This window comes from Xenopus tropicalis, chromosome 1, assembly GCF_000004195.4.
Source record: "Xenopus tropicalis strain Nigerian chromosome 1, UCB_Xtro_10.0, whole genome shotgun sequence".
NCBI lineage: Eukaryota > Metazoa > Chordata > Amphibia > Anura > Pipidae > Xenopus > Xenopus tropicalis.
The window spans coordinates 52123328-52148217 of NC_030677.2; the positions used below are offsets into that span (position 1 = coordinate 52123328).

Sequence of the window (24890 nt, forward strand, 5' to 3'; positions counted from 1 at the left end):
TTTCACCACAAGTTACCAGATAAATCTTTGCTAATATGCCTAATAACCTTGGGGGATATATGAAAGGCCACAAAATAACACCTACACAGACATCTATATACAGTATGTATTGGTACCACCTTATTTAGAAAAAGTATGGATATAAATACTGTCCTTTATTCTGACAGTTTCCATCCTTATGGTACAAAATGAAGATTCCATTCTCGTAACTAAATAACTCGAACCGTAATACTAACAACTTCCATTTGCAAGATACAGTATGTAGGATTCACTGAATGGTGCTATAATCCCTCAATGTTTAATGTTCCTATATGTATGTGTATATATATATATATATATATATAGGGACAAAGATACAAAGCCTTTCACCACAACATACCAACCACATCACCTCTTAAGTTATTAACAATGGTTGGACTGTTCTCCATTTCGGGCAAATCATTGCCTTTCCATGATTGTTAATTTCACTATTTGAGTACAAAAGAGTTCTAAGAGAAATTTGCTGGCACTGGACACAAGAAATGCTTTTTGTCTACTCTACTGAACTATGAATATGGGATCTGTTGTATCTTTATAAGTTATGTATTCACCTGAAGTATAATGCCACATATGTTGAATAAGTACATCTATATCTGGTGTGATTATTTGTATGGCATTGGGAAGCAGTAAGTCTTATATGGTAAAATACTAGGTATTTTGTTATGCATAAGTCTGAGCTTTCACATGGTACCAACACTTGTAATACCTATTCAGAGTTTTATACTCATGCCCATTATGTTCTCTGATTATCCTTCTTTCATTTCTTTCCATTTCTAGTGAGTTTTTACCCCAAAGGACCCATTAGTTATTGCCTTTAGAGAGACCTGCTGGGGCTATCTATTTTCATACATTTTTTTATAACTTTAAAGAAGGAAAATAATTTTGCATTTTACTTTGCTTACTACTGTTAACCACCCTGAGTTGTTCATTGTGTGTGATTGTACCATTCTTTAGTGAAATTAAATTTCTTAGTGTCCATGTACGCCGTGTTACAGATTTAACTGACTGACTCCAAAATAGGATCTGTCCTGAGTATATTAAAATTTTTCTAAAATCTTCTTAATCTTGAAAAGTTAAGGACTGTACTGAGTTACAAAAATACAGGAGAATTTATTATATTTTTATTTTGTATAGTAGTGTTGATTATAGTATCATGTTTATCTTTTACATTATATAGGGATATGGTCACTGGGGAATTTAGGGCCCTGTTAAAAGCTTTATCTAAATGTAGCTTGGAGTAACCTCTCTTCTAGAATCTTTTTTTTTTTTTTTAGATATTTAGACTGTTTTATGAATTCTTGTTCTTCAGTACATAATCTATGTAATCTCATAAATTGTCCAATTGGAACTGCTCTGATAATGTGTTTAGATGACAAGAAGTGGCTTGTAACAATGAGTTCCCTGAATTTGGTTACTTATAAATGGTAGAAGCTATTTTACAATCTTTATGATACAAAGTTAGATTCAGAAAAGCAATAGACTTTTTATCAAAGAATTGTGTGAACTTTAAACCGACCCCTATATTGTTAGCACATTGTACAAAATTTTGAAAATCATCTGAAAAACCTTGGCAAATAATAATGGGCTTGTCTTAGTACCGACCATAGTAGACAATGTGATGTTTAAAAAAAACAAGTCTGGCTTGGGACTCCTCCAGTTACATGGGAGAAGGATAAACAATTGGTTACCTGAAAGCAGTTCTAATGTGTAGCGCTGGCTCCTTCTGAAAGCTCAGACTCAGGCACCATGTGCCTACACACCAATATTACAGCTAGAAAAAATACATCTGTCAAGAATAACATAAATGGTAGAGTGAATTATTTGCTATGTGAACAGTGTAATTTAGAAATAAAAAGTAAACCTATAAATCACGACAGTATCCCTTTTAGGTATGGAGATTAGGAAAACCCTAGGTCCTGAGCATTCTGGAAAACAGATCCCATAACTGTATTTAAGTCCAACTGTAATATTTATGGAAATTGTAAATTCTTTGGCAGCTGGGTTTAGTGATAACAGAAAAGATGATAGAAACTACCCATCCCCGTGCTTATAATATGCAAACAACGATGTCCCCAGCAAAATCAGAACAGAAGTACACAAAATGAAACAGAGCACTTGGATATTCCTTATTTACAAAGTACTGCTCTTATTCATTTAACTCACAACTGAACTTGTTAAAATGAGTTTAACATCCGCATTAGCAAATGTGTCATTAAGACATTTTCTTGACATGTTGAAAGTCAGCCTTGAAAATGCACAACTGCCTTGAAAATGTAATGTGTCTGTATTTATAATGGGAATTTATATTTATAATGTGAATTCCTCTCCTGGAGCAAACATAATACCATGTTTTAAATAATTTGTAGATATATCATTTAATCATTCATGTCTATGTAATTTTCCGGTCTGAATAATGTAAAACTCATTAAAATCAGAAAGTTTGAGCTAGTGACTGGGACATTTTGACTTCACATAAAATAAATCCGTCTGCCTCTAACATGCTCATTTATCACCAAGTAGCAATCCAATTTTTTTTCTTTTTTTTAGATTGAGTTTATGATGTTTTTTCATACATTTTTTTTTCACATTGCTCATTTGTCAGATGATATGATTCAGTAAGAGATGTCTTTCAAGATGAAGACTTAGTCCAAGTCTCACACGTATCCTATTCAGTCTTCAGTCTTTTCAACAAAAATGATTGGCTGCACAGTCCAGTGGCACCAATACACAATAAATCAGTGGAGCGGCAAAAGGTAATTGAGTAACAGTCGGTTGTATGGGTCAAGCTTGTAAGAGGTTTCACACTTTTGTTAAATCCGAGGCAGCAATAAAGTTCTATATAGATATCTGAAATTTGAAATTTAATAGGAATGTCACAGAGATGAGTCAAATAAAAGAGATGGTCAGATATTTAAGTTGAATGTAGCTAAACAGTAGCTGGTAATTTGCACCCAATAACTCAAAAAACTGATAAAGGGGAATTTCATTCAGTCTTTACACAATTCTGATCTCAGTCAATTGTAGTTTTTTCTTCCTTACTGACCTTCTGGAATCAGTCAAGTACAAAAGTCAAGATATAAGTTCCTTGTGCACCGGAGCAGTGACAGCACATACCTAGAATACATTCCTGAATTGCATCCCTCCTGCAAAGGGCATTATAACATGAAAGCATTAACGTTCTCACTCCTGTTGCATACCTTAATTGTTGCATACCTTCATTTTAAAATTAAGAATTTTGGACACGCTTACCTTGTGGTCACACACCCAAAATACCATGCCCCCTTTACAAAAACCCTGATTTCAGGCTGGCTTACCACCCATAGTCCAGGAAATTTTATCCCAAGCGGGGCAGTTGGGAGTTATGCTGATGCATTTGAGTGCTGTACTTTACAACTTCAGTATTAATATGTCAGCTCTTGTTTAATGCCCATGTTTTTCTGTTTTGGTAGAATTCTTCCATTCAGTTTCCCCTTCTAATACATGGATCTTTTTCTCAAGAAGTAAAAAAAATGGAAACAACATTAATACAGTCTTGGTGCAGTGTGAATTTCAAAGTTGAAATCTAATGTCTATAGGTGGAATACTCTGCCCTGCTCTACCCCTACTGTTCAGTGCTGTGAAAGCTGTAGGTGCTTTATTAAATTTGTATGGAAATCTTGAATCCTGATGGGATGCTATGGTCTTGCAATAGAAATTCAAATGTATATTCTGAAAATAAAGTCTGGCTCAAGAGACATTCCTCTCTGAAGCTATTTCTAGTGATCCAGTAAAGATACCTGTATTTGTGACTGAAACAAAATGATTGTCTGTGTAATAAGGAAATACCATGGGGAAAAGGAGGCATGGATCTCACTTAGTTTTCCTATATCTATTCACCTGGAAACATTTTAATCCTCTGACTAATAATGAGTTATAGAGCTTGTCACGATCTCAGTGACACTGATCCATGGCTGATTAGGTGTTAAGCCCCAATAGAGCCATGGTTAAAATGTTCCAGATTGTACGGCATGGTTATTCATTTCATATGCCCTAAATCTTTTTTCTCAATGGGTTTTTATACTGCTGGTGTTGTGTCTGTAATCAAAGGTTGAGAAACCATTGTATTTATTTATTTTATTTGATAAATTGATGGTGATGTTTATTTATTTTTCTCTAAGGCATATGGTTTGTGCCTTGGCACTACAATAAGAAATGACATCCTATTTATTATCTTTTATAACAGTCTCTGACAAAACCATAAGTTTATTTTATATGATAAAAACCTAACATTTAGCATGCCATATACATTTCCAGTGGCTAAGTTTCCTGTAGCAGGATATTTTATTACTGTAATCCAAAAGCCCTTAGTATAACAAGGGAGTCAGAATGACTCACTGCTAAACGGTGAAATGAAATGGATCAGAGTATAGGTTCACCAAATGTTTAGAATCCTAATCCAAAAGGGTCATATCATCTGATTGATAGAATACATGTGTCATTGCTTGAAACAAGGGGGCAGATGGTGTGAACTATATTGAAACTGCCTCATAGTGCCTCACATGTTAACACAAATTATTTTATGAGCTATCAGGAGCTATCAGTCAATGGAGCAATGTCTGTTATGGCACAAGCATTGCACTTAGCTGTTCAAATCCTTTTGAATGTCAGTTTGTAATTTTTTCTGCTCTTTGTCTGTGTATTATGTAAGTGGAGCTACAATGCCCACCAGCCAGACTAAGGGCAGTATGTTAAAGCAACAAAATGAGTGCATGGACCAGTCTCACCAAACAGCAGCAAACTGAGCTTTCTCCAGAACGTATCTGAGCCTTCATTATGTATTAAGTAACTGCCTTTTAGAGATGGATTTAGATTCTTTCTCCCGGTGTCACAGTCCATAGCTTAAAGAAAGATTGCAAGGGCACGTGATAACATACTATAGTAAGCTACTCTTTCTCAGAGAAAAATGTATGTTCTGTTTATTTCAGCACTTCAACATGCAAATTCCCTACCTATATGTGTATTAATAAACAAAATAGTCCTCTTCCTACTTAAGAATCATTATCAAACTGTGTAAAAATGGTACATATAGTATTATCTGATTTGGATGTGTATTATCCATTTATCCTAAGCTGCATTTTTTGCACTGTTTTTTACCATTAGAAATTACTTGCTGCCTGAATTTTACCTGTTGACCTGACTGGGTTACACTATAAAAGTCTTCAAATACTTTAACAGCATTAAATCCAGTCATCAGCTTAAAAGAAAATACACACCTTTATAAATTTACCTTTTATTTTATACAGCTTTGTATTGCTTAAATCAATAGGCACCTGGATGTACAGTATTGGTGTTAGTAACTGTAACTTTATTAATCTCGTTACCTAAACTATAACAAAATTCTAATATAAGTAGGGATGCGTCAAATCCAGGGTTCCAGGGATTTAATCAAATACTAGCACTTTTATTTGGATGAATCTTGGATGTTCAGCATAACCACATCAAAAAGTCATAAACCAAAAAGTCATATGTCAAATTAATGTAAAAAAATGTTTACAGTTGATGCAATGTTTTAAATATTTAAATTTAATATGGACATTAGAGTTCTGAATTGATTTGTTATTAGGCCAAATTATGTATTTGATGCATCTCAAAAATAAGTGACAATATGCTGACTAGTACAAATCATCCAGGTATGTATCATATAGTGCTCCAACCTGTTCTTGCCAAGCATACTGTGATCTGTTTGATAATGCTTCCTTTTCTTTAACTCTAAAAACATTGTTTGTATAGTTTTTTTGGTTGGATTGGGTAACTAAAGCACAGAAAAAAATATGTACAGTACAGTACAGTTTTTATTATTTACCAACAATTAATATACTTGTATAATGTTAACAACCTCATTAGTGCGAAAGACATGCCTCAAAGATTCCAGTCCCCACAAGGATGTACTCTCAAATCCCATAAATAATTTATCATTGCCAATGGGGGTAATTTTTGAGATGCAGGGGATTATTTATTTACTCATGTGAAACACAAGGAGTCTACGAACTTGTGGATGAACAGGTACTCAATGAGGTTAAGTAATTATAAACACCATTTATTCTAAATATCCAAAATGAAACATTTCACCATAAATACAATCTGGAACAATCTAAAATGCTTTCATTAATTTGAAAAAAAAAAACTCTCATTGCAGTTTATAGAAAGGACAAAATTAGAACTGGTTTTGTCAGCTTTTTCCACCACAACAATAACAGAGGCAGATGGGCCCAAATCTAGCTAGGCTTGATAAATCCCTAAGGATCTGTCTACAGCCTTATGCCTGTACTTTTCTATCCAAGAATAATGGCCCAGTTTAACAAAATTAGCTGATTAGTGGAAAATCCCAATGCATAATAAAATATAGATATATATGTATATATGTCTATGTATGATTTAAAAAAAAAAAATATCTTGATGAAGACCCTTGCTTTTCTCAGTTTTGGGTTGAAAATTGAGAGTGCATGCAGTCACATAAATTTATATATATATATATATATATATATATATATATATCCTCCTTCAGAAAGCACTCACGGTATTGAGAAAAAAGAAAATATTTATTTACACAAAATTGTCTACGCGTTTCGATCCATATAGGATCGTCATCAGGACGATCCTATATGGATCGAAACGCGTAGACAATTTTGTGTAAATAAATATTTTCTTTTTTCTCAATACCGTGAGTGCTTTCTGAAGGAGGATATGTCAATTTGTGGTTAGCACCCGGTTTATATTTACTGCTTTGGTGAGTGCCGATTTTGGGACTGTATATATATATATATATATATATATATATATATATATAAAAATAAAGTCCAAATATCGGCACTCACCAAACTAGAAGCCAATGTCCGGGTGCTAACCATAAATTCATATATAGTCTCTTAGAAAGCACTCACGGTAAAGTATAAAAATAAAACAATTTATTAAACAAAAAAGTCTACGCATTTCGATCCATGTAGGATCGTCATCAGGACTGATGACGATCCTACATGTATCGAAACGCGTAGACTTTTTTTATATTGGATATTCCAATGATATCATTAATTTTACTCCTATTACATTGCTCTGTAAAATGCATAAGCCATTGCTTGCCAAAAATAATATTATTGTTCTGTAGAACTTCTTTATAGGTACAGGTATGTAACCTGTTACCTAGAATGCTCAGGAAAATTCTTTCTCTTCTCTTTGTCTTGCTTTCTCTGTTTCAATAAATGTAATGATAGAATTTGGTGGTCCATTAGAGACCTAAGGGGCACAGTTCTTCAGCAATTCATTGTCCCATTCCTGCAGTTCACTGTACTCGGTTTCCAATACAGTGAAGTGAAAGCAGTGAAGTGATAAGATAAAAAGCTTAAAATATGTCACATTATCACAGACATGGGCAGTGGGGCAAAAGCATCAGCAGCATAAATGACCCAAGCTAGTCCCTGTCCCTCTCAACAGAAATAATGTTTTATTACCAGATGGCTTGGGTGAGTGTGTGTCTAAATGGTGGAAATGGTATGCACTAGTGTTGGATATGGAGATAAGGAGAGTGCATTGATAGAGTGAGGGGTGTGAAGGTTGGAGTGAAAATACTCTTTGGTTGGGAGTGAAAGGAAAAAAGAGCTGACAATGGGGTAGTTTGGGTTGGATCGGCTTCCACTCAAACTGTATTGAATTGTATTTATTAAACTGCTGTGTATGCTTCATCTTGATTATCTCTTAAGTGCTGCATGCCCTTGTGGCCCTATATAAATAAAAACTTCAAACAGAAATTACACACTGTACATAATATCAAACACTTAGATAAAGCAGCACTTTAGCAATATTGATCTCAGCATGCTACCATATGAAATGTTATAAAACGGAAGAAAGAAAACTATCATTTTAGAAAGACTTGTTTTAATCATTTAAAGAAAGCTATGAAGTTGATTAACTAGGACAACACCCCCCTCTAAAAACGCAAAGGTTGGGAAATAACACATCTCACTCATTTTCCGCATATGTACATACTTTTCAAATAAGTTTCTACAAAAGCAGGAAAAAGAAACCAAATGTAGATGAATATGAGTTTATTAGAAAGGAAAAAGCTTATATATAAAGAGTAAAAGAAATTGTGTTGTTAATAAAAGATAAGGAATGCAATAATATAGATATGGGGTTTATTATCTAAAATCAAGAAAGATCCAACTTTAATTTCCCATGGAGACATGTTTATTAAAATTGGTATTGGTATAATTTTCTGTTTTTTTTCCTACTTCTAATAACGTAGAATTAGCAATAAAGCTATGTTACCTTATTTATTAAAAAATCTGAATTAAAAAATGTGATTGAATATAAACATTAAAAACTTAAATTACTTGAATTGGTATTATTTCTAATTGGCTGAAGAACTTGAATTTTTTTTTAAAAAAATGGTAAAAACTTGAATTGACTTTATAATTTAAATTTTACTTTACATAGTTACATAGGGTTGAAAAAAGACCAGAGTCAATCAAGTTCAACCCTTCCAAGTAAACCCAGCACACACAGCCTATACTTGCCAATCTATGCCAACACGCCTTGGTCAACTCCCATTGATTTCTACATGACCTTGCAAGCTTTCAGATGCTAAAGTTTTACATTTGCGTTGTTTTTAACTAAAAAAAACTCAAATCAAAGAAAAAATATGAAAGTTCATAATTAAAGTAAGTGGATTAAACTTAGTTTGCTCAGGAGCAGTAACCCATAGCAACCAATAAGATGTTTGCTTTTAAACAGGCCACCAACACATTCTAGCTGCTGATTGGTTGCTATGGGTTACTGCTCTTTGGCAAACTTAGTGCCTTTTATTCAGGCCCGGATTTGTGGAGAGGCTACAAAGGCCCGGGCCTAGGGCGGCAGAAACCTGCGGGCGGCATGCCGCCCCGCCGCACTAAAATTTTTTAAAATTTTTGTTCACATACGGAGCAATGGGGACTTCTCCCCACTGCTCCGTATGCAACTTTGGCCGACCGCGCATGTGTGCGTTCAACCCTACCCCGCGCGCTCTTCGCACATTGCGCATGCGCACGGAACCCTCCTGTTGCGCATGCGCACGGAACCCTCCTGTTGCGCACTCGGGGGGAGGGAGGCGTGCGACTGAGGGCGGCCTAGGGGCGGCCGGTTTAGAAATCCGGCCCTGCTTTTATTACATAACCCCCTTAGTGTGCATGCTTGATTTTTCTGCATAGTAATATACTGCAGTTGTAGTAGATGCCAAAAGACACAATTCCATCAAGTTCAATAAGTTCTCCAAGTGAACCTGTCTGCTAGATAATTAACAGTATTGTAGATATTATACGTTATGTATATGTAATACAGTACATTGCACTTGATTCTAATTAAGCCTATTCTGTATAGTCTAAAATCTGTATTTTTTTTTTTTTACATTTTTAGAAGTATATAGTAAATTTTAAAGCATGATTCTTCATGTTACGAAGGTACCCTTTATCTGGAATGTCACAAACTTGAGATATGAGATGCCATACCTGCACTTGCAAAAAGAATGTTCACTTTTTTTGGAGCTCTTTAGTTTTTGCCGAGGTTAAAGTACCTCACTAAAAACGATAAAAATAAAGTTCTTTATTTTGCAAGTAGTAGCAATTTTTATTGCTTCTACTTCTACGTAAGCCGTGTCCTATTCACCTTTCTGTCTTTTATTTAAACCAATACCTTGTTGGTAGGGTGACTAATGAAGTACATAAAGCTGGTAAATGTAGAGCAGCACTATGGGACTTACATCATGTCTCTGATTTATAATCCAACTCTTCTGTACACTTTAGGGCAATGCAGAGAGGGTATAGTGCTGCAGGTATCCAGTTTACATAGCTTGTTAATGTTGGTATAGTGGGAGGCCATAAGAGCAATAGAGGATTCTGAAAAAAGAGCATAGAGATGGATTGTTGTAACTAAGGTTGCTAGTGTCTATAAATGTGCAGAATATAAGCAATGAAGCAAATCTTAACACCAGCACACCCTTACCTCCTCCAAAAAGTTTTCCACTTGGTGCACGGCCCAGAGTGTCGGCACTCTCAATACAGTCCAGTAAAAATTAAATAATTTTTACCAGAATATAAGCAACACATGGCAGCATCATTGTAGGTAACCAGAGCCCATAGCTATAGTGACAGCTTCACACCCAAACAAGGCAAAAACATAATGCCAGAAACACTTTTTTGGCCTTTACAACAGTCATTTGTAATATTGTTTTGCATGTATGTATGTATTCCTCAGCATTGTTCAAAATAAAATGTCTGTTTTTGAACCTCTCTAAATATGTTTTCCTAAGAGAATATTTTTTCTAATAAAATATGTAAATCCTTTATCATCAGTAGTCTAGGGGTTTATATAAAACTGAGCTTTTCATTAAGCCTCTTGTTTCTCTTGCATTGGATAAAATTGAAAACAGAATCTGATTTACTGGAAAAAATTCTCTTTCAAATCCTAAAGACAGTTATCACGTAGCAACTTAATCTTCTTTGTCTGTAGCTAAACCTATCCGTAGCTTCTATTCTACTCTGTCCTTCTAACCTTGACCTGACTAGTTATTTACTAGTCACTTGCTGATACCCAGCATTCATGTGGATTTGACAGTTTTTTTTTTTTTTTACCAGGGAGGTATAATTCCTAAACATAAGAAGTTCCAGAATGTTCTTGCATGTTATTGGAAGTAAAAAGAAACATTTTTGTATTTTGATAAAAAAAATTCTGAACATTTCTATTGCAGCCATTCTCTGGGTGTTAATTACTATCGAATATACATCTTTTCCAGTCCTACGAATGCTATCATTTTGCATGCTTTCAAATCCAGAAACATATTTATCTCTTAAGAAGCTGCCCATTGTAAAACTAACATGACAAAAGATGCATTATGTAAGCTGTAGTGGTGATGGCAATTTGACTCAAGTACAATACAGGTTTAGAATTTATCATCCTATCTTTTTTTACATTTACATGTATTCCACCAACTGATCCCCCTTAAATTCTATTAATTTTTATTCTTGCATCACCAGTACATACATTTGTTGTGGAAAGCATAAGTGAACAGAAGTAGGTTAATGTTCTGAAACAGTATATGCACTTGGAGGTCCTTGAAAAAGTTTTATTTTTCATTATAACACTGAATCCTGACAGTAATGTCAATTATAAAATAAGGTCATTTAGTCCATAGCATTACATAAAGAATACCTAGCAATGTGATGAAAGATAACAGTTGGAACAGATGGCGTAGGTACCTATGGGGTTTGGCTCAGAGCTAGAACTGGTCCCTGGGACTGAGGTGATGATGGGCAGCAGGGGGGTGTATTGTATATATGTGTGCATAGGTGTGAAACAATTTGAAGGGTTTCTCCTGTAAAAGTCCATAATTAAAATTAGAGTTAGAGAGAATTACTACTAAGTTGTATAACTAAGAGAATAAAACATTTAAAGTTAAAAGTTAACTGTGAATTGGAATTTAAAGGGGGATGTAATCAAGATGATGGGGAGACTAGTAAGGTGTTTTGTTTAGGTTTGGTTATATTTAAAAAAACAAACAATAAACATCTTTTTGTATGCTAGATATGCTTTATATAGGGATGGGGAACAGACTATGCCAGTATATCTCTTGCAAATAGTATTTTAGCTAAGAATAAGGCTGCTGACTGATCCTACCTTAGTTCTCTCTAGGTAAAACAGTTCCAGTCTGCATTTCCTAATTTAATTTATGTGCTGTGACATAACATTCCAATGGGTATTCAGAGGGTAGTTAAAGCTTAACCCTGATGCTGAGCTCTAACACTCCATAAGCCAAATTGCATTTGACTGCTCAAAGCAATTAAACACGTTCTGACGATCCAACACAGTATCAGTCTTCTTCATAATTGTATCAGTTTGTTAAAACGCTTTCAATGAACCGTCTGAAACTATTTCCTGACAGCCAGGAAAGTGTTGATAAATGTGTAAATGATCTATCTACCCATTCTGTGCCAATGAGGCTACGGTTGTGACTCTGTACCTTTCATTCAGTTCAATGAGAAATAGGTTGTGGTGTCACAGGTTAAGTCTGTTTTTTCAACAGGATTTATAGAAGATTATGGAAACTACAGAGCTGATCAATATGTACCTGCCCATTGTAATTATTACTAGCAAAAATACTGGAAAATTGATAATAGCATTAATGATTCACTATATAAAACATATACAGGTATAGGACCCGTTATCCAGAATGCTCGGGACCAAGGGTATTCCGGATAAGGGGTCTTTTCGTAATTTGGATCTTCATACGTTAAGTCTACTAAAAATCAATAAAACATTAATTAAACCCAATAGGATTGTTTTTCATCCAATAATGATTATTTATATCTTGGTTGGGATCAATTACAAGGTACTGTTTTATTACTACAAAGAAAAAGGAAATCAGTTTAAAAATTCTGAATTATTTGATTAAAATGGAGTCTATGGGAGACGGGCATTCCGTAATTCGGAGCTTTCTGGATAACGGGTTTCCGGATAAGGGATCCCATACCTGTACTAATATTTTTAAAAGTGTCAGAGCTGTTGCAGGACAAAGTTCAAGTTGTTTATACCCAATAGATACCCTAACTTTTAAAAACTAGAATATTATTTGGTCCGTGTTGGCACTGTTTAAGGCCCAATACTTTGTGTGATTTTCACTCCTGTTAGTATCTGTATGTTCTGCACCCACTAAAAGCGCTATGGGACAGGGACTTCTATGTGGTACTTCATCTCTGCATATGAATACTTATCTATTATGCTTATGTTTCCTGAGTATACTTTTCTATAATGTACTGTATACCCTAGTAGTGCAATTTATATGAGATATATATATCATATAAATATATATTATATATATATAAACTTATCTGTACACATATATCTAATGTATTAGTTTTCATGTGCACAACATTCAGAGAGGCAACAAATTATCAGAGATGGCAAAGGCCATCTGTAAAAGGGGTTTGAAAGACACGTGTATTAAACAGGGGCATAACAATGATCTAAAAGCTCTCTTTGCACAAAAGCTAAACTATAGACCACTACATGGAAATGTATATCCTTTGCTTCCTTCAGTGCTCTTTGTAATCAGTTCAGATGCTCAGGAAAGAGCACAGATCAAGGATCTCTTGTCACTTCTGTATAGTAAAAATCTGACTTCCATAAATTCACCTGCTACATGAAGAAAACTTGAAGCTATTGTAAAATGTTGGTAAAATGGATGTTATTCTCTCTATATACTGTCAGAGTGAGATAATAATTGAAACATATTAATTCTCTGTAGGTGTACAAGAATTTTTATACAGCACAATGTGCATTAAAAGGTTAAAAGCTACTAATTTAAAGCATAATTATAGTCTTGTGTTGTATTGTGAGAACACTGTTATAATGCCCTTTTTCTGTTTTTTTTTCTTTTTTTTAGCAAGACAAATATCACGAGAGCACAAGAAACAAAGGTGAGTTGATATTTTTTTATTTTGATTTATACAACATAAGGAAAAAAAAACAGATGGATTGATTTATATATGAAATACACATCTCTTTTGTATAGTGCTTCACACTTAAACAGGTTGGTTAACTAAAAATGCTTTCGGCTCTGTGCCCAGGGAACACTTCGTTCAACACAACGCCACAGCGGGGAAACAGGCCTCTAATTAGCACTTCTATCAGTACCTGCAGTACATAATGTGACTAAACTAGAACAAAGATAAGCCAGTATGATCTGAAGCAATGCCCACCAAAATAACTTCTTCAAATGCCCCTGTGGCATGTCCAAATGTTGCATTTATTTGTAATTACAGGTTATGTATTAACAGTCGCTGCTGAATCAATCACACATCTATTGCAACAAAAGCATAAACAGACAAAAACCAACAAAACACAACTAAACTGGCCATCTTGCCTTCTTAGTGGGAGTAATGAGATTAATGACATTCTGTAGTTTGCATTTCTACTGTTTCTGTTTGAATTATTCTGATTAATATTTGTTTCATATTGTCTCACTCGTTAATAAGTCTTTGTCATCCTTGTTATATAAAAAAAGTAGTAAATGCTTGGTGTATATATACAATGACTGAATGTTTAGGAGGCAAGACCAGAGCACAGATGGGGACATTTTTATAAATGTGGCATTGGAAACCAATTTACATTGCCAATTTAATGCCATGGTATGCCATGTAACATGAAAAAGCAGAAATTTTGAACTCTTATTTTTCATCTGTCTATACATCTGAGGAGCCAGATAATGAAGGCTTCCCTTTTAATATACCCAGTGCTAGTAATTTAGCTACTGACGCGTGGGTCACTCAGGAGGAAATTCAAAAGAGACTTGAACATGTAAAGGTAAACAAAGGTCCAGGACCGGATGGGATTCATCCCAGGGTATTAAATGAGCTGAGCGCTGTGATTGCCAAGCCTCTTCACATAATTTTTCAGGATTCGTTGAGGTTTGGCATGGTGCCGAGAGACTGGCGGATTGCTAATGTGGTGCCCTTATTTAAAAAGGGATCCCGTTCTCAGCCTGAAAACTATAGGCCTGTTAGTCTGACATCAGTAGTAGGAAAGCTTCTGGAAGGGGTAATAAGGGATAGGATAGTTGAATACATTGCAGTTCACAATACTATTAGTTTGTGCCAGCATGGTTTTATGCGTAACAGATCTTGCCAGACTAATTTAGTTGCCTTTTATGAGGAGGTGAGCAGGAACCTTGATGCTGGAATGGCAGTTGATGTCATCTACTTAGATTTTGCTAAAGCGTTTGATACAGTACCTCACAGAAGGTTAATGATCAAATTGAGGAATATTGGCCTAGAACATAATATTTGTAATTGGATAGAGAACTGGCTGAAGGATATATTATAAAGAGTGGTTGTAAATGGAACATTTTCTAATTGGGCCAGTGTGGTTAGTGGAGTACCGCAGGGGTCAGTCCTTGGTCCTTTGCTTTTTAACTTGTTTATTAATGACCTAGAGGTGGGCATAGAGAGTACTGTTTCTATTTTTGCTGATGACACTAAATTGTGCAAAACTATAAGTTCCATGCAGGATTCTGCCGCTTTGCAGAGCGATTTGACAAAATTGGAAAACTGGGCAGCAAACTGGAAAATGAGGTTCAATGTTGACAAGTGCAAAGTTATGCATTTTGGTAGGAATAATATAAACGCAAACTATCTACTGAATGGTAGTGTGTTGGGGGTATCCTTAATGGAGAAGGATCTAGGGGTTTTTGTAGATCACAAGTTGTCCAATTCCAGGCAGTGTCATTCTGTGGCTACTACAGCAAATAAAGTGCTGTCTTGTATAAAAAAGGGCATTGACTCAAGGGATGAGAACATAATTTTGCCCCTTTATAGGTCCCTGGTAAGGCCTCACCTTGAGTATGCAGTGCAGTTTTGGGCTCCAGTCCTTAAGAAGGATATTAATGAGCTGGAGAAAGTGCAGAGACATGCAACTAAACTGGTTAAGGGGATGGAAGATTTAAGCTATGAGGTGAGACTGTCGAGGTTGGGGTTGTTTACTCTGGAAAAGAGGCGCTTGCGAGGGGACATGATTACTCTGTACAAGTACATTAGAGGGGATTATAGGCAGTTGGGGGATGTTCTTTTTTCCCATAAAAACAATCAACGCACCAGAGGTCACCCCTATAGATTAGAGGAACAGAGCTTCCATTTGAAGCAGCGTAGGTGGTTTTTCACGGTGAGGGCAGTGAGGTTGGGGAATGCCCTTCCTAGTGATGTGGTAATGGCAGACTCTGTTAATGCCTTTAAGAGGGGCCTGGATGAGTTTTTGAACAAGCAGAATATCCAAGGCTATTGTGATACTAATATCTACAGTTAGTATTACTGGTTGTATATATAGTTTATGTATGTGAGTGTATAGATTGGTTAGTATAGGTTGTGTGCTGGGTTTACTCGGATGGGTTGAACTTGATGGACAATGGTCTTTTTTCAACCCTATGTAACTATGTAACTATGTAACTATCACAAAACTGTGTAAGGATTTTATGTAAATGTCCAAAATTCTGGCTTATTTAGGAACCAGTTTAATAATAAAATACTGTTTAACACTGCATTGTATATTAATTTGATACTGAATACTACATATTTACTTGATCCCATACCTTTGGACTCGTGTATGTCTGCAAGAGCAGTTTCTGTATCCACTATTTCCCCATAGTCAACTGCATATAAATCAACTTTCATTAAAGGCACTTGAGTCGAAATGTGCTCTTTGCACTACGTATAGTTGCTCAGTCCTTCCTGCCTTCTATTCCGAATATTGCGCTGCCATGCCAGGTGGTAGCTCCAGAGTTTCCTTGATGTCCCAGAATTAATAGGCATAGCTCACTTATGCAGACTTCACTTGCATCTCAAACATTGGAAATGATGCCAGAGTTCAGCACAATTGTGTCTGACAAAATGCACATGCAGGTTATTAATTTTGCCAATTCGGATGAAATTGGGGTAGTGGTGGCACAATTACACCACAAATATTGTGACCACAATGACACAAGAATTATAAGAACAAACACTGCATTGTGAGAAAAATATGGCGATAGCACTTGAAATTGCACTTAGCTCATTGCAGACGTACATGTGCCCTCTGTTCTTTTCATTTAGCCCTACTTTACATTATGCCTTGTCCCATTCTTACTCACCTACTCAAACCTATTACTTTAGTTTGGTACTTTTTTTTCTCATCCATGTTCAAACAAACTAGTATTTAATCCAATCCTTAGATAAGCCTGCACTGATTCAACTATCCTACTAACCAGTCTTTTTATTTCCTTTTCCTTTTATTGCCAAATGATGCTAGAAATGCTCACATCCCAACTCCTGGTTCAGGATCTCACTATCAACTCCATATTTTACCCTTTTTTCCAAACCTGCCTTAAGGTCCCCATACACAGGCCTACAGGTGGGCGATATCGGGAGAATCCAGGATAATTCGATCGTTTGGCCCTGGGGCCAAACGATTGCATTATAATGACGGGCATAGGAAAAGTCGGTCCGGGGACCGCATCAACGAGCCGATGCGGTCCACAATCCGACTAGATTTTCTAACCTGTCCGATCGAGATCTGGCCAATTTCATGCCAGATATCGGTCGGGCAGGCCCGTCGGTAGTGCCCATACATGGGCCGATTAGCTGCCGAATGAGTCTAAGGGACCGGTATCGGCAGCCAGAATCGGCCTGTGTATGGGGACCTTTACCGTCAAAACAATCAACAGAGATTTCTCTCACTACAGTGGTGGTCAGTTATCCACTCTTGCAACATGTAAAGATCACTTCACCCTACACATCCTCATTGATCTCTCCTCATTCTTATGTATTTTCATTCTGATCCATAAAATGGTATATATTTAGTGTTTCAGTGCAATATTCTGTAAGATTATGTTAAAGTCTATGCAGAACTTAAAACATTGTGGAATATCATTTTATTTATTTGCTGAGGTTTGCCATTTACCCTTCTTGGTACAGACCAATATACATAGTGACAAGTATATGTATCCAGAACAGCATTTTAATGATTATGCAATTGTTTTTTTGTGTGTAAGCTGGCAATTTTTAAAGTTCTTCATAGAATATAACATAACTCTATAGGGTATTAGAGCAGTCAATATTAATTTGATTGTACTGTATGATATGCTGTGAATACACTGAATCATTTGGCCTCTGCACCTGTTTGCTTCCTGTACAGGATACAGTTTTAGAAGGAGGTAGTGAAAGGCTTTTCTAAGCTTCAAAAATTTTGTATGAACTTCCAGAATGCCTAAACCTTATTACAATGCAGTGGCTTAAATAACTGTCTGATGAGAAGAGAGTAGACTGCAGGTTATCATGAGCAATATTCCTACCCACATAGGGTTAAAAGAAAAGCTCATGACCAGGATCACACAACTAACGCTGTAAAAAGATGCTGTGCATTCCTTCCTTTACCCATAGACAGATGTCACTTCTCCAACTGTCTAATTAAAAAATATACTTTTAATTCAACATTGATTTAACTTAATTTAGTCTTAATTAAAATATTCAGGTCTGTTATGATGAATTCCTTTATTCCAACATTTCTTCACACTTCTGCATCAAGCAGAGCTACATTTTCTCATTTCTTTAGCCATACAATAATGAACTGAAGTTGTTATTTCTTCTAGACAGTGATTGGAGAAACATTAATTAAAGCCTTAATTACTGATCCCTTTTAGTGATGAGCGAATTTTTTCACCAGATATGGATTTGCAACGAATTTCCGCATGTCATCATTGGCCAATTATTTCGTGAAACTTACGTAAATATCTGCTGCGGAAAAATTTGTCACGCGTAAATTTTTTTTGTAGCACGTCAAATTGGCTGCGGTTGTGTCAAAAAACACGGACGACAATAAAAAAGACGCGGACGACAAAAAAAATCGTGCAACGAATGCAGTCCAATAATCTGTCGCCGTATCGCAAATTTTTCGCTGTTTCGCAAATTTTCTTTTTGCAAATTTATGGCGAAGTGAAACGGGACAGATTCACTCATCACTAATCCCTTTCATTTATGCTTTTCTTAACAACTAGATGTAAAACTATTTTTCCCCTAGACATCAGTATCAGACATATCATTTTTGATTACTTGGCATATGTTGTAAATCCTGTGTTATGAAAGTAGCTATATTTATCAATTTTATTAAGATATAATAGGAGACTGCATACAGTACATGGACCATTTTACTAAAGGGGAAAGTTGAATACATAATACACCATAAATTTGTTTATCGTTATTGTTAATGTTTACAGTGAAAAAGTTGATTGTAGATAGCCTTTTGGGGGCTTAGTACATATTACATATGCTGGATAATCAGGACTGACATAATGGTTATACAGTGTGCCTACAGTGTACCATTTTGTTTGTGCTAAAAATGTATAGCCCATTAACGTTTAGCAAGGTTAGCTATATTTGTATATTAATTCTTAATGGACTATAATTACCTTGATGTTTCAATTAATTTAGCATTTGCATTCTCACGGCACATTAATTAATAATTGACCAAAATTATCTGATAGAAGTTGCATTATGCATGGACACAAAGGTAATTGTTAAATCGTTAATATAAATAAGTAACTACCGAGCCTTTTAAGTTCAAAAATATAACAGTAATAACAATAATGACAAAATACATACAAAGTTGCAAAATTGCTTACAAATTTGCTTTTGTTTTTGATCCACAATAAGCAACAACAACAAAGTTCTTACCATTACGAAATGCGTTGAAATGATATTCTGCCTGCTGTTTTAATTACAGTATTATGTGGGGGGACTCGGAGGGGGGGAGAGTAGTTTATTGTATCAAGCTCATTAACCTTACTTGCACAGTAAGCCAGAGTGGAGCCAAAGCATTCACCTCTCCTCCCACAGTGACTCTTCAGATTCATGCGGTGGGAGTTAGTTTAGAAAAACAAAGTCTGTTCCTTGCTCGCTGATGAATTAAGAAGATTGCTGTCTGGGATAAGAACAATGGAACAGGTGGATATTGTTCTACAATCTCAGTTTCATTTGACTCTGGGGGCTTGTGGCTATCCTTGAGTTTGTAATGTTTCATTAGTATTGGAGGGAATTAAAGCCATGATTTAGTTCTCTGAGGTTTTCGGCAAACCTTTCTGCGCTTCCCCAGTAAATAAATAAATGCATATATAAATATCAGACTCAGAACCAGTAATGCAGACAATAAAAAGCAACAGACAGATACTGCCTTTAACAGCAATTACATTTACAAATCACGTTAACACCGTATACATTTTTAATGAAAGTATATAGTTGCTAATACTTTCTTTTATTGCGGAAAAATTTGGGTGCTCGTCACTTTTAAAAAAAAGAGAAGGAAAGGTAAAAACGAAGTAAGCTTTATCAGAAAGGTCTATGTAAATACAGCCATAAATCTATCACGTTTTGCTTCGCCGAAAATTTTGTGGATTTTTCAAAGGATTCAGGAAACGGCAGAAAATTCGCGAAACAGCAAAAATGTCATGCGTCAAAAAAAAATGTCATGCGCATCATTTTTGTTGACCCATGTGAATATTTTGTGACAGGTGTATCAAAAAAATTACACAGGCAACAATTTTTTTTGAAACACGTAATTTTTTTGACGTGGCGACTATTTTTTATTTTTGATGGAGGCTACAATTTTTTGTCTTGCAGTGAATTTTTATGCACAAATATTTACGCTGGTTTTGTGTAACAATCCACCAATGGCAAAACGTGGAAATTTGCCCCGAATCCATGCCTGGTGAATAATTTCGATACTTACAATACTGCTGCTTCTTTGTGAAAAGAAACACTGCATTCCCTTTCTATGATTCTGTACACATGAGCTCCTGTGTCAGACTTCCTTCTCTTAGCTCCAACATTTCAGGGAACGGCATGAACCTGCCCAGCTTGCTACTCTCCTTCTTCTCCTTTCTTCCTCCCCCCCTTGCTTCTTCTTCCGCCCCCCTTCCCTCAGCAGAGATAGACAAGCCAGCAATGCAGGTAGGGAAGTGATGTTAGACCAAACTAAAATGGCAGCTGCTATCTTAAAAAAAACAGAGAGCGCTCCTAAGGCTGTTTAGTCTGGTATGGTAAAGCATTTTACTAAATAAATATAGCCTTCTAGTTTGCACTATTGGCAAAAACTGCCTCAGTAGCTTTCCTTCTCCTTTAAACAACAAAGTATTTATCATGCACAACTAGCAATTTATGATTTTTTTCTGCAGGTAGCATGAAGCAAATATGTGCACAATGTGATTTATTCTGTGGTCATAGCCATTGTCAGAAGCAAATATGTGCACAATGTGATTTATTCAGTGGTTATAGCCATTCTCCAAGTACATTCTTCAGGAATGTTCTGGATCAAGCATTGCCTTGTGTTTGATGTATTTATTTATTTTCAAAATTGTTTTAAATAAAGATTGAGTGACTTAGTAAGGACCACAAAACACCCGATACAAGGAATCTTGAATTACATTTATACAACCTTTGGGTCTCTCAATCACTCTTATTTTTGAGACATCAAAACTGAGTTTGTACTGTAAAGGGCATATTTTAAAGGTTATAGTAAAAGTGTAAATAATGTACATTTTTATATTTATGAAGCAGTGTTGCAGTGGTGAAGCTGGGAATGAAAGTTTGCAAAGAAGGAAGCATACTGTAAAGAGCATATTTATCAAAATTCAAGATTAGAGTTCACTACAGAAAAATGTACCCATTTTGTATTTATTGCTACAGGATTTTTAGATATGTATTTATCAAATAGTGAACTCTAACTTCACTCACTAAAAAAAAAATCCCATGGAAATGGATAGAAAGTGGGTGAATTTTTCTGTGGTGAGCTTTAATATCAAATTTTGATAAATATACCCCTATGGGGCCCATACACTAAGGTACTAATTCAAAACATGAAATTCGATCATTTCTGATGATCAAAAATGTGACAAAAATTATTTTCCTTCCAATATGAAAAGGTCGCACTTACGATCTAAAAGTTCAGAAATTTTCGTATTGAGACGATTGTATACTGTATACTGTATATTGGCGACCCAAAAGTCTTGATATTTTTGGATCCCAACAATCGTAAACGCCATGAAACCCTTTCTGACTTTGAAACTTCAGTGCATGATTTGGGAAGCTTCCCATAGGACTAAGTGGCACTCTGCAGCTCCAACCTGGCCAAAGAAAGTCGCAATACCGAATATTGAATGAATTCCGAAACTTTCGTAATCATTACGACAAATACAATTTTGTCATACATATTGTCGCAAAGCACAAAAAAGTCACAGAAGTTAATGAAAAACGGAACGGAAAATACACAAAGTTCTAAAAGTTAGAAAAAATACAAATTTTTTCTATTCCCCTGAGTGTAATTTACATTCAAACTAGCATAGTTAACAAAATGTTAAAATACATAAGCTTAGTTTGTATGTAAGCTTTCTACATTAGTGATGAGCGAATCTGTCCCATTTTGCTTCGCCATAAAATTCACGAAACAGCAAGAAAATTCACAAAACGGTGAAAAAAAATCACGAAACGCATTTGACACACAATTTTTTTGTCGCCCGTGTCTTTTTTGTCACCCACGTCTATATTTTTGTCACCTGCATTTTCTTTGCTGAGCCTTTTTTGACACGCCCAATTTGACGCGAAAAAAAAAAAATTCTGCGCAATAAATTTTTTCACGCCGGATTTTTCCGGAAGTTTTGCGAAACAATCCACCAATGGCGAAATGTGGAAATTCGCTGCAAATCCATGCCTGGTGAAAAAATTTGCTCATCACTATTCTACATTTATGTGAATGCATTCCCATTGACTCCAATGAACAAGGTTCATTGCAGTGTAAAAGTTTTACTTAAATGCCAATGTAACTCTGTTGTACATAATAAAAAACTTAATAGAAATATTACTTAGTTAATTTGGGTTGAAAAAAAGACAAAAGTCAATCACGTCCATGAACCCTAGTGTGAATATATCTACATGTATCTATACAGACAAATATATATACACACATATAAAAAAACTAAATACATGTATCTATACAGACCAATTTTATTCACACATAAAAAACTAAATACATGGATATCTATACAGGTATCAGACCCATCATCCGGAAACTAATTTTCCAGAAAGCTCCAAATTATGGGAAGGCCATCTCCCATAGACTCCATTATAATCAAATAATGCAATTTTAAACTGATTTCCTTTTTCTCTGTAATAATAAAACAGTACCTTAACTTAATTCCAACTAAGATACAGATGAAGCCACTTGGATTTGTTAAATGCGTCATGACTCGAGATAAACTGAAGAAACTATTATCTTAAGTCATGTAAACTCATTTAGCACATTTAACCTTTCAAAGAGCACCATTGTTTACATAAAGCAACTCCTTAATTAGATGGGACTCTGTGATGCAAATTACTGTGTTAAATGGGATAAGTGAGTTATAAGAGTTTAGTTCACACGAACGAAAAAGTGGCTTCATCTGTATAATGAATCCTAATTGGAGGCAAAACGATCCTACTGGGTTTAATATTGGATTAAACATTTAGGGCCCGATTCACTAAAGTCCGAAATAAGGAGTGCTATTTATAGCATGCGTTAAAAATCTTATCACGTCTTATTTTTCACTCGATTCACTAAAAGGACACTTGTCATAATTAAGAAGCGATGTTCTTGGCGTTATTTATCTTGCGATGACATATTTTCAAGCAATATATTACGCAGCGCACAAGATATTACGCAGCACATTGCTTGAAAATATGTCGTCGCAAGATAAATAACGCCAAGAACATCACTTCTTAATTATGACAAGTGTCCTTTTAGTGAATCGAGCGAAAAATAAGACGTGATAAGATTTTTAACGCATGCTATAAATAGCACTCCTTATTTCGGACTTTAGTGAATCGGGCCCTTAATGTTTAAATCATTTTTTAGTAGACTTAAGACATGGAGATCAAAAATACTGACATTCCCCTTATGCAGAAAACCCCAGGTCCCAGTCATTGTGGATAATAGGTCCCACACCTGTGCAAAACTAACTGTAGATGTTAAAAATGACACAGTTTGTCATCCACAAAACTCCCCAAATCCTGAAATACAGTATACAGTACTACTATTCAGTGTATAGCTAGTATTTATGTTATTTATACTAAAGTGTTTGCTGCCCATTGTTCCAGTTTTATCAAATATTTCTGCAACTTTTAGGGGCCATTTACTAATTGTCATTTACTAATTTTTTTTGCTGATTCAGATTTGTAGTGCAGGATAAAAAGTTACAAATTTTTTCATGATTTACAATGCTTCCAAATGGCTAAAAATCCAAATCCAAAAATTTGCCAGCTATGCTGAGATCATGTAGAAATCAATGTCAGATGTCCCTTCCTTTTCCTGAAAGATCCTTTTGCTTTGAAACTTTAGAAGGTTCAGATTTTTGACACTGGTTTTTGTGCGACAGTTTTGAAAAACTTGAGTTTTCAGGATGACAATTTGAAAAAGTTGGAGTTTTTCAGTATTTTAAAAATAAAAATATGAGAAACGTTAGTTTTGTTAAATCTACCCCTGTGTGCAAAACTATGGGGCGGATTTAAAATTAATAAAATAAAAGTTAAGAATCTCAGCTTTTCCCCTGCTCTAATTTGCCTCTCCCACTGATACTAATGGTCCCACCCTTTCTTATTAATTGTTTTACTATTTCAATTAAAAAAAAACATTTGGATTAATTTACTCATGGCTGCTATACCCTTTTAACCTCTATTTTTGCTGTACTAGCTAATTTGAATGCCTTAAATTCCCCTTTTTTACCAGTCTTTAACTCTGCCCATAATAGATTTGCGTGTAATATCCTTCCTTGCTTAGTAGTGGAATATACTGAAATGTATATTTGTTAAGAAGCACTTTAAACACATTCTATTTTTGTTCAGCGTTTAACCCTGTGAAATGTCTTTTTCAGTAATCATAGTGCAAAGATGCCAAAAAGGCATCTTTTCTAGAAATAAAAAGTTGTCATTTAGCATATTTACACACCTGTCAGCTTTTTCTGACTTGGCCTCATTATTCCAACCAATGTCTGGATAATTGAAGTCAACCATAATAGCAACTTGACATAGCTGTGAATCTGCTTCCATTAGCAAAAGTACAGTAGTTGGGCTTCATTCTTCTCATTTGAACTAGCCAGTTTGTAGTATACACCAACAACCATTTTCTTAGTAACTGGTTTGAGATTCTAAATTCTTAGCAGAAAAGATGCTGTCAAGAAGATGTGTATACAATTGGTAAATAGAACAAAAATGAATTGTGACAGAAAGTTGATTTTTTTTCATTTA

General features: G+C 35.3%; 1 protein-coding gene across 2 annotated transcripts in view; it reads left to right on the forward strand.

The window, feature by feature from the left end:
- The window catches only part of fstl5 (follistati like 5), a 262487-nt gene that overhangs the window by 66606 nt on the left and 170991 nt on the right, over nt 1–24890 (forward strand). For both annotated transcript variants that reach the window (XM_002934742.4, XM_004911161.3), the window contains exon 3: nt 13484–13517. In XM_002934742.4, coding sequence (XP_002934788.3) covers nt 13484–13517 — 34 coding nt within the window. The remainder of the gene's footprint in view (nt 1–13483; nt 13518–24890) is intronic.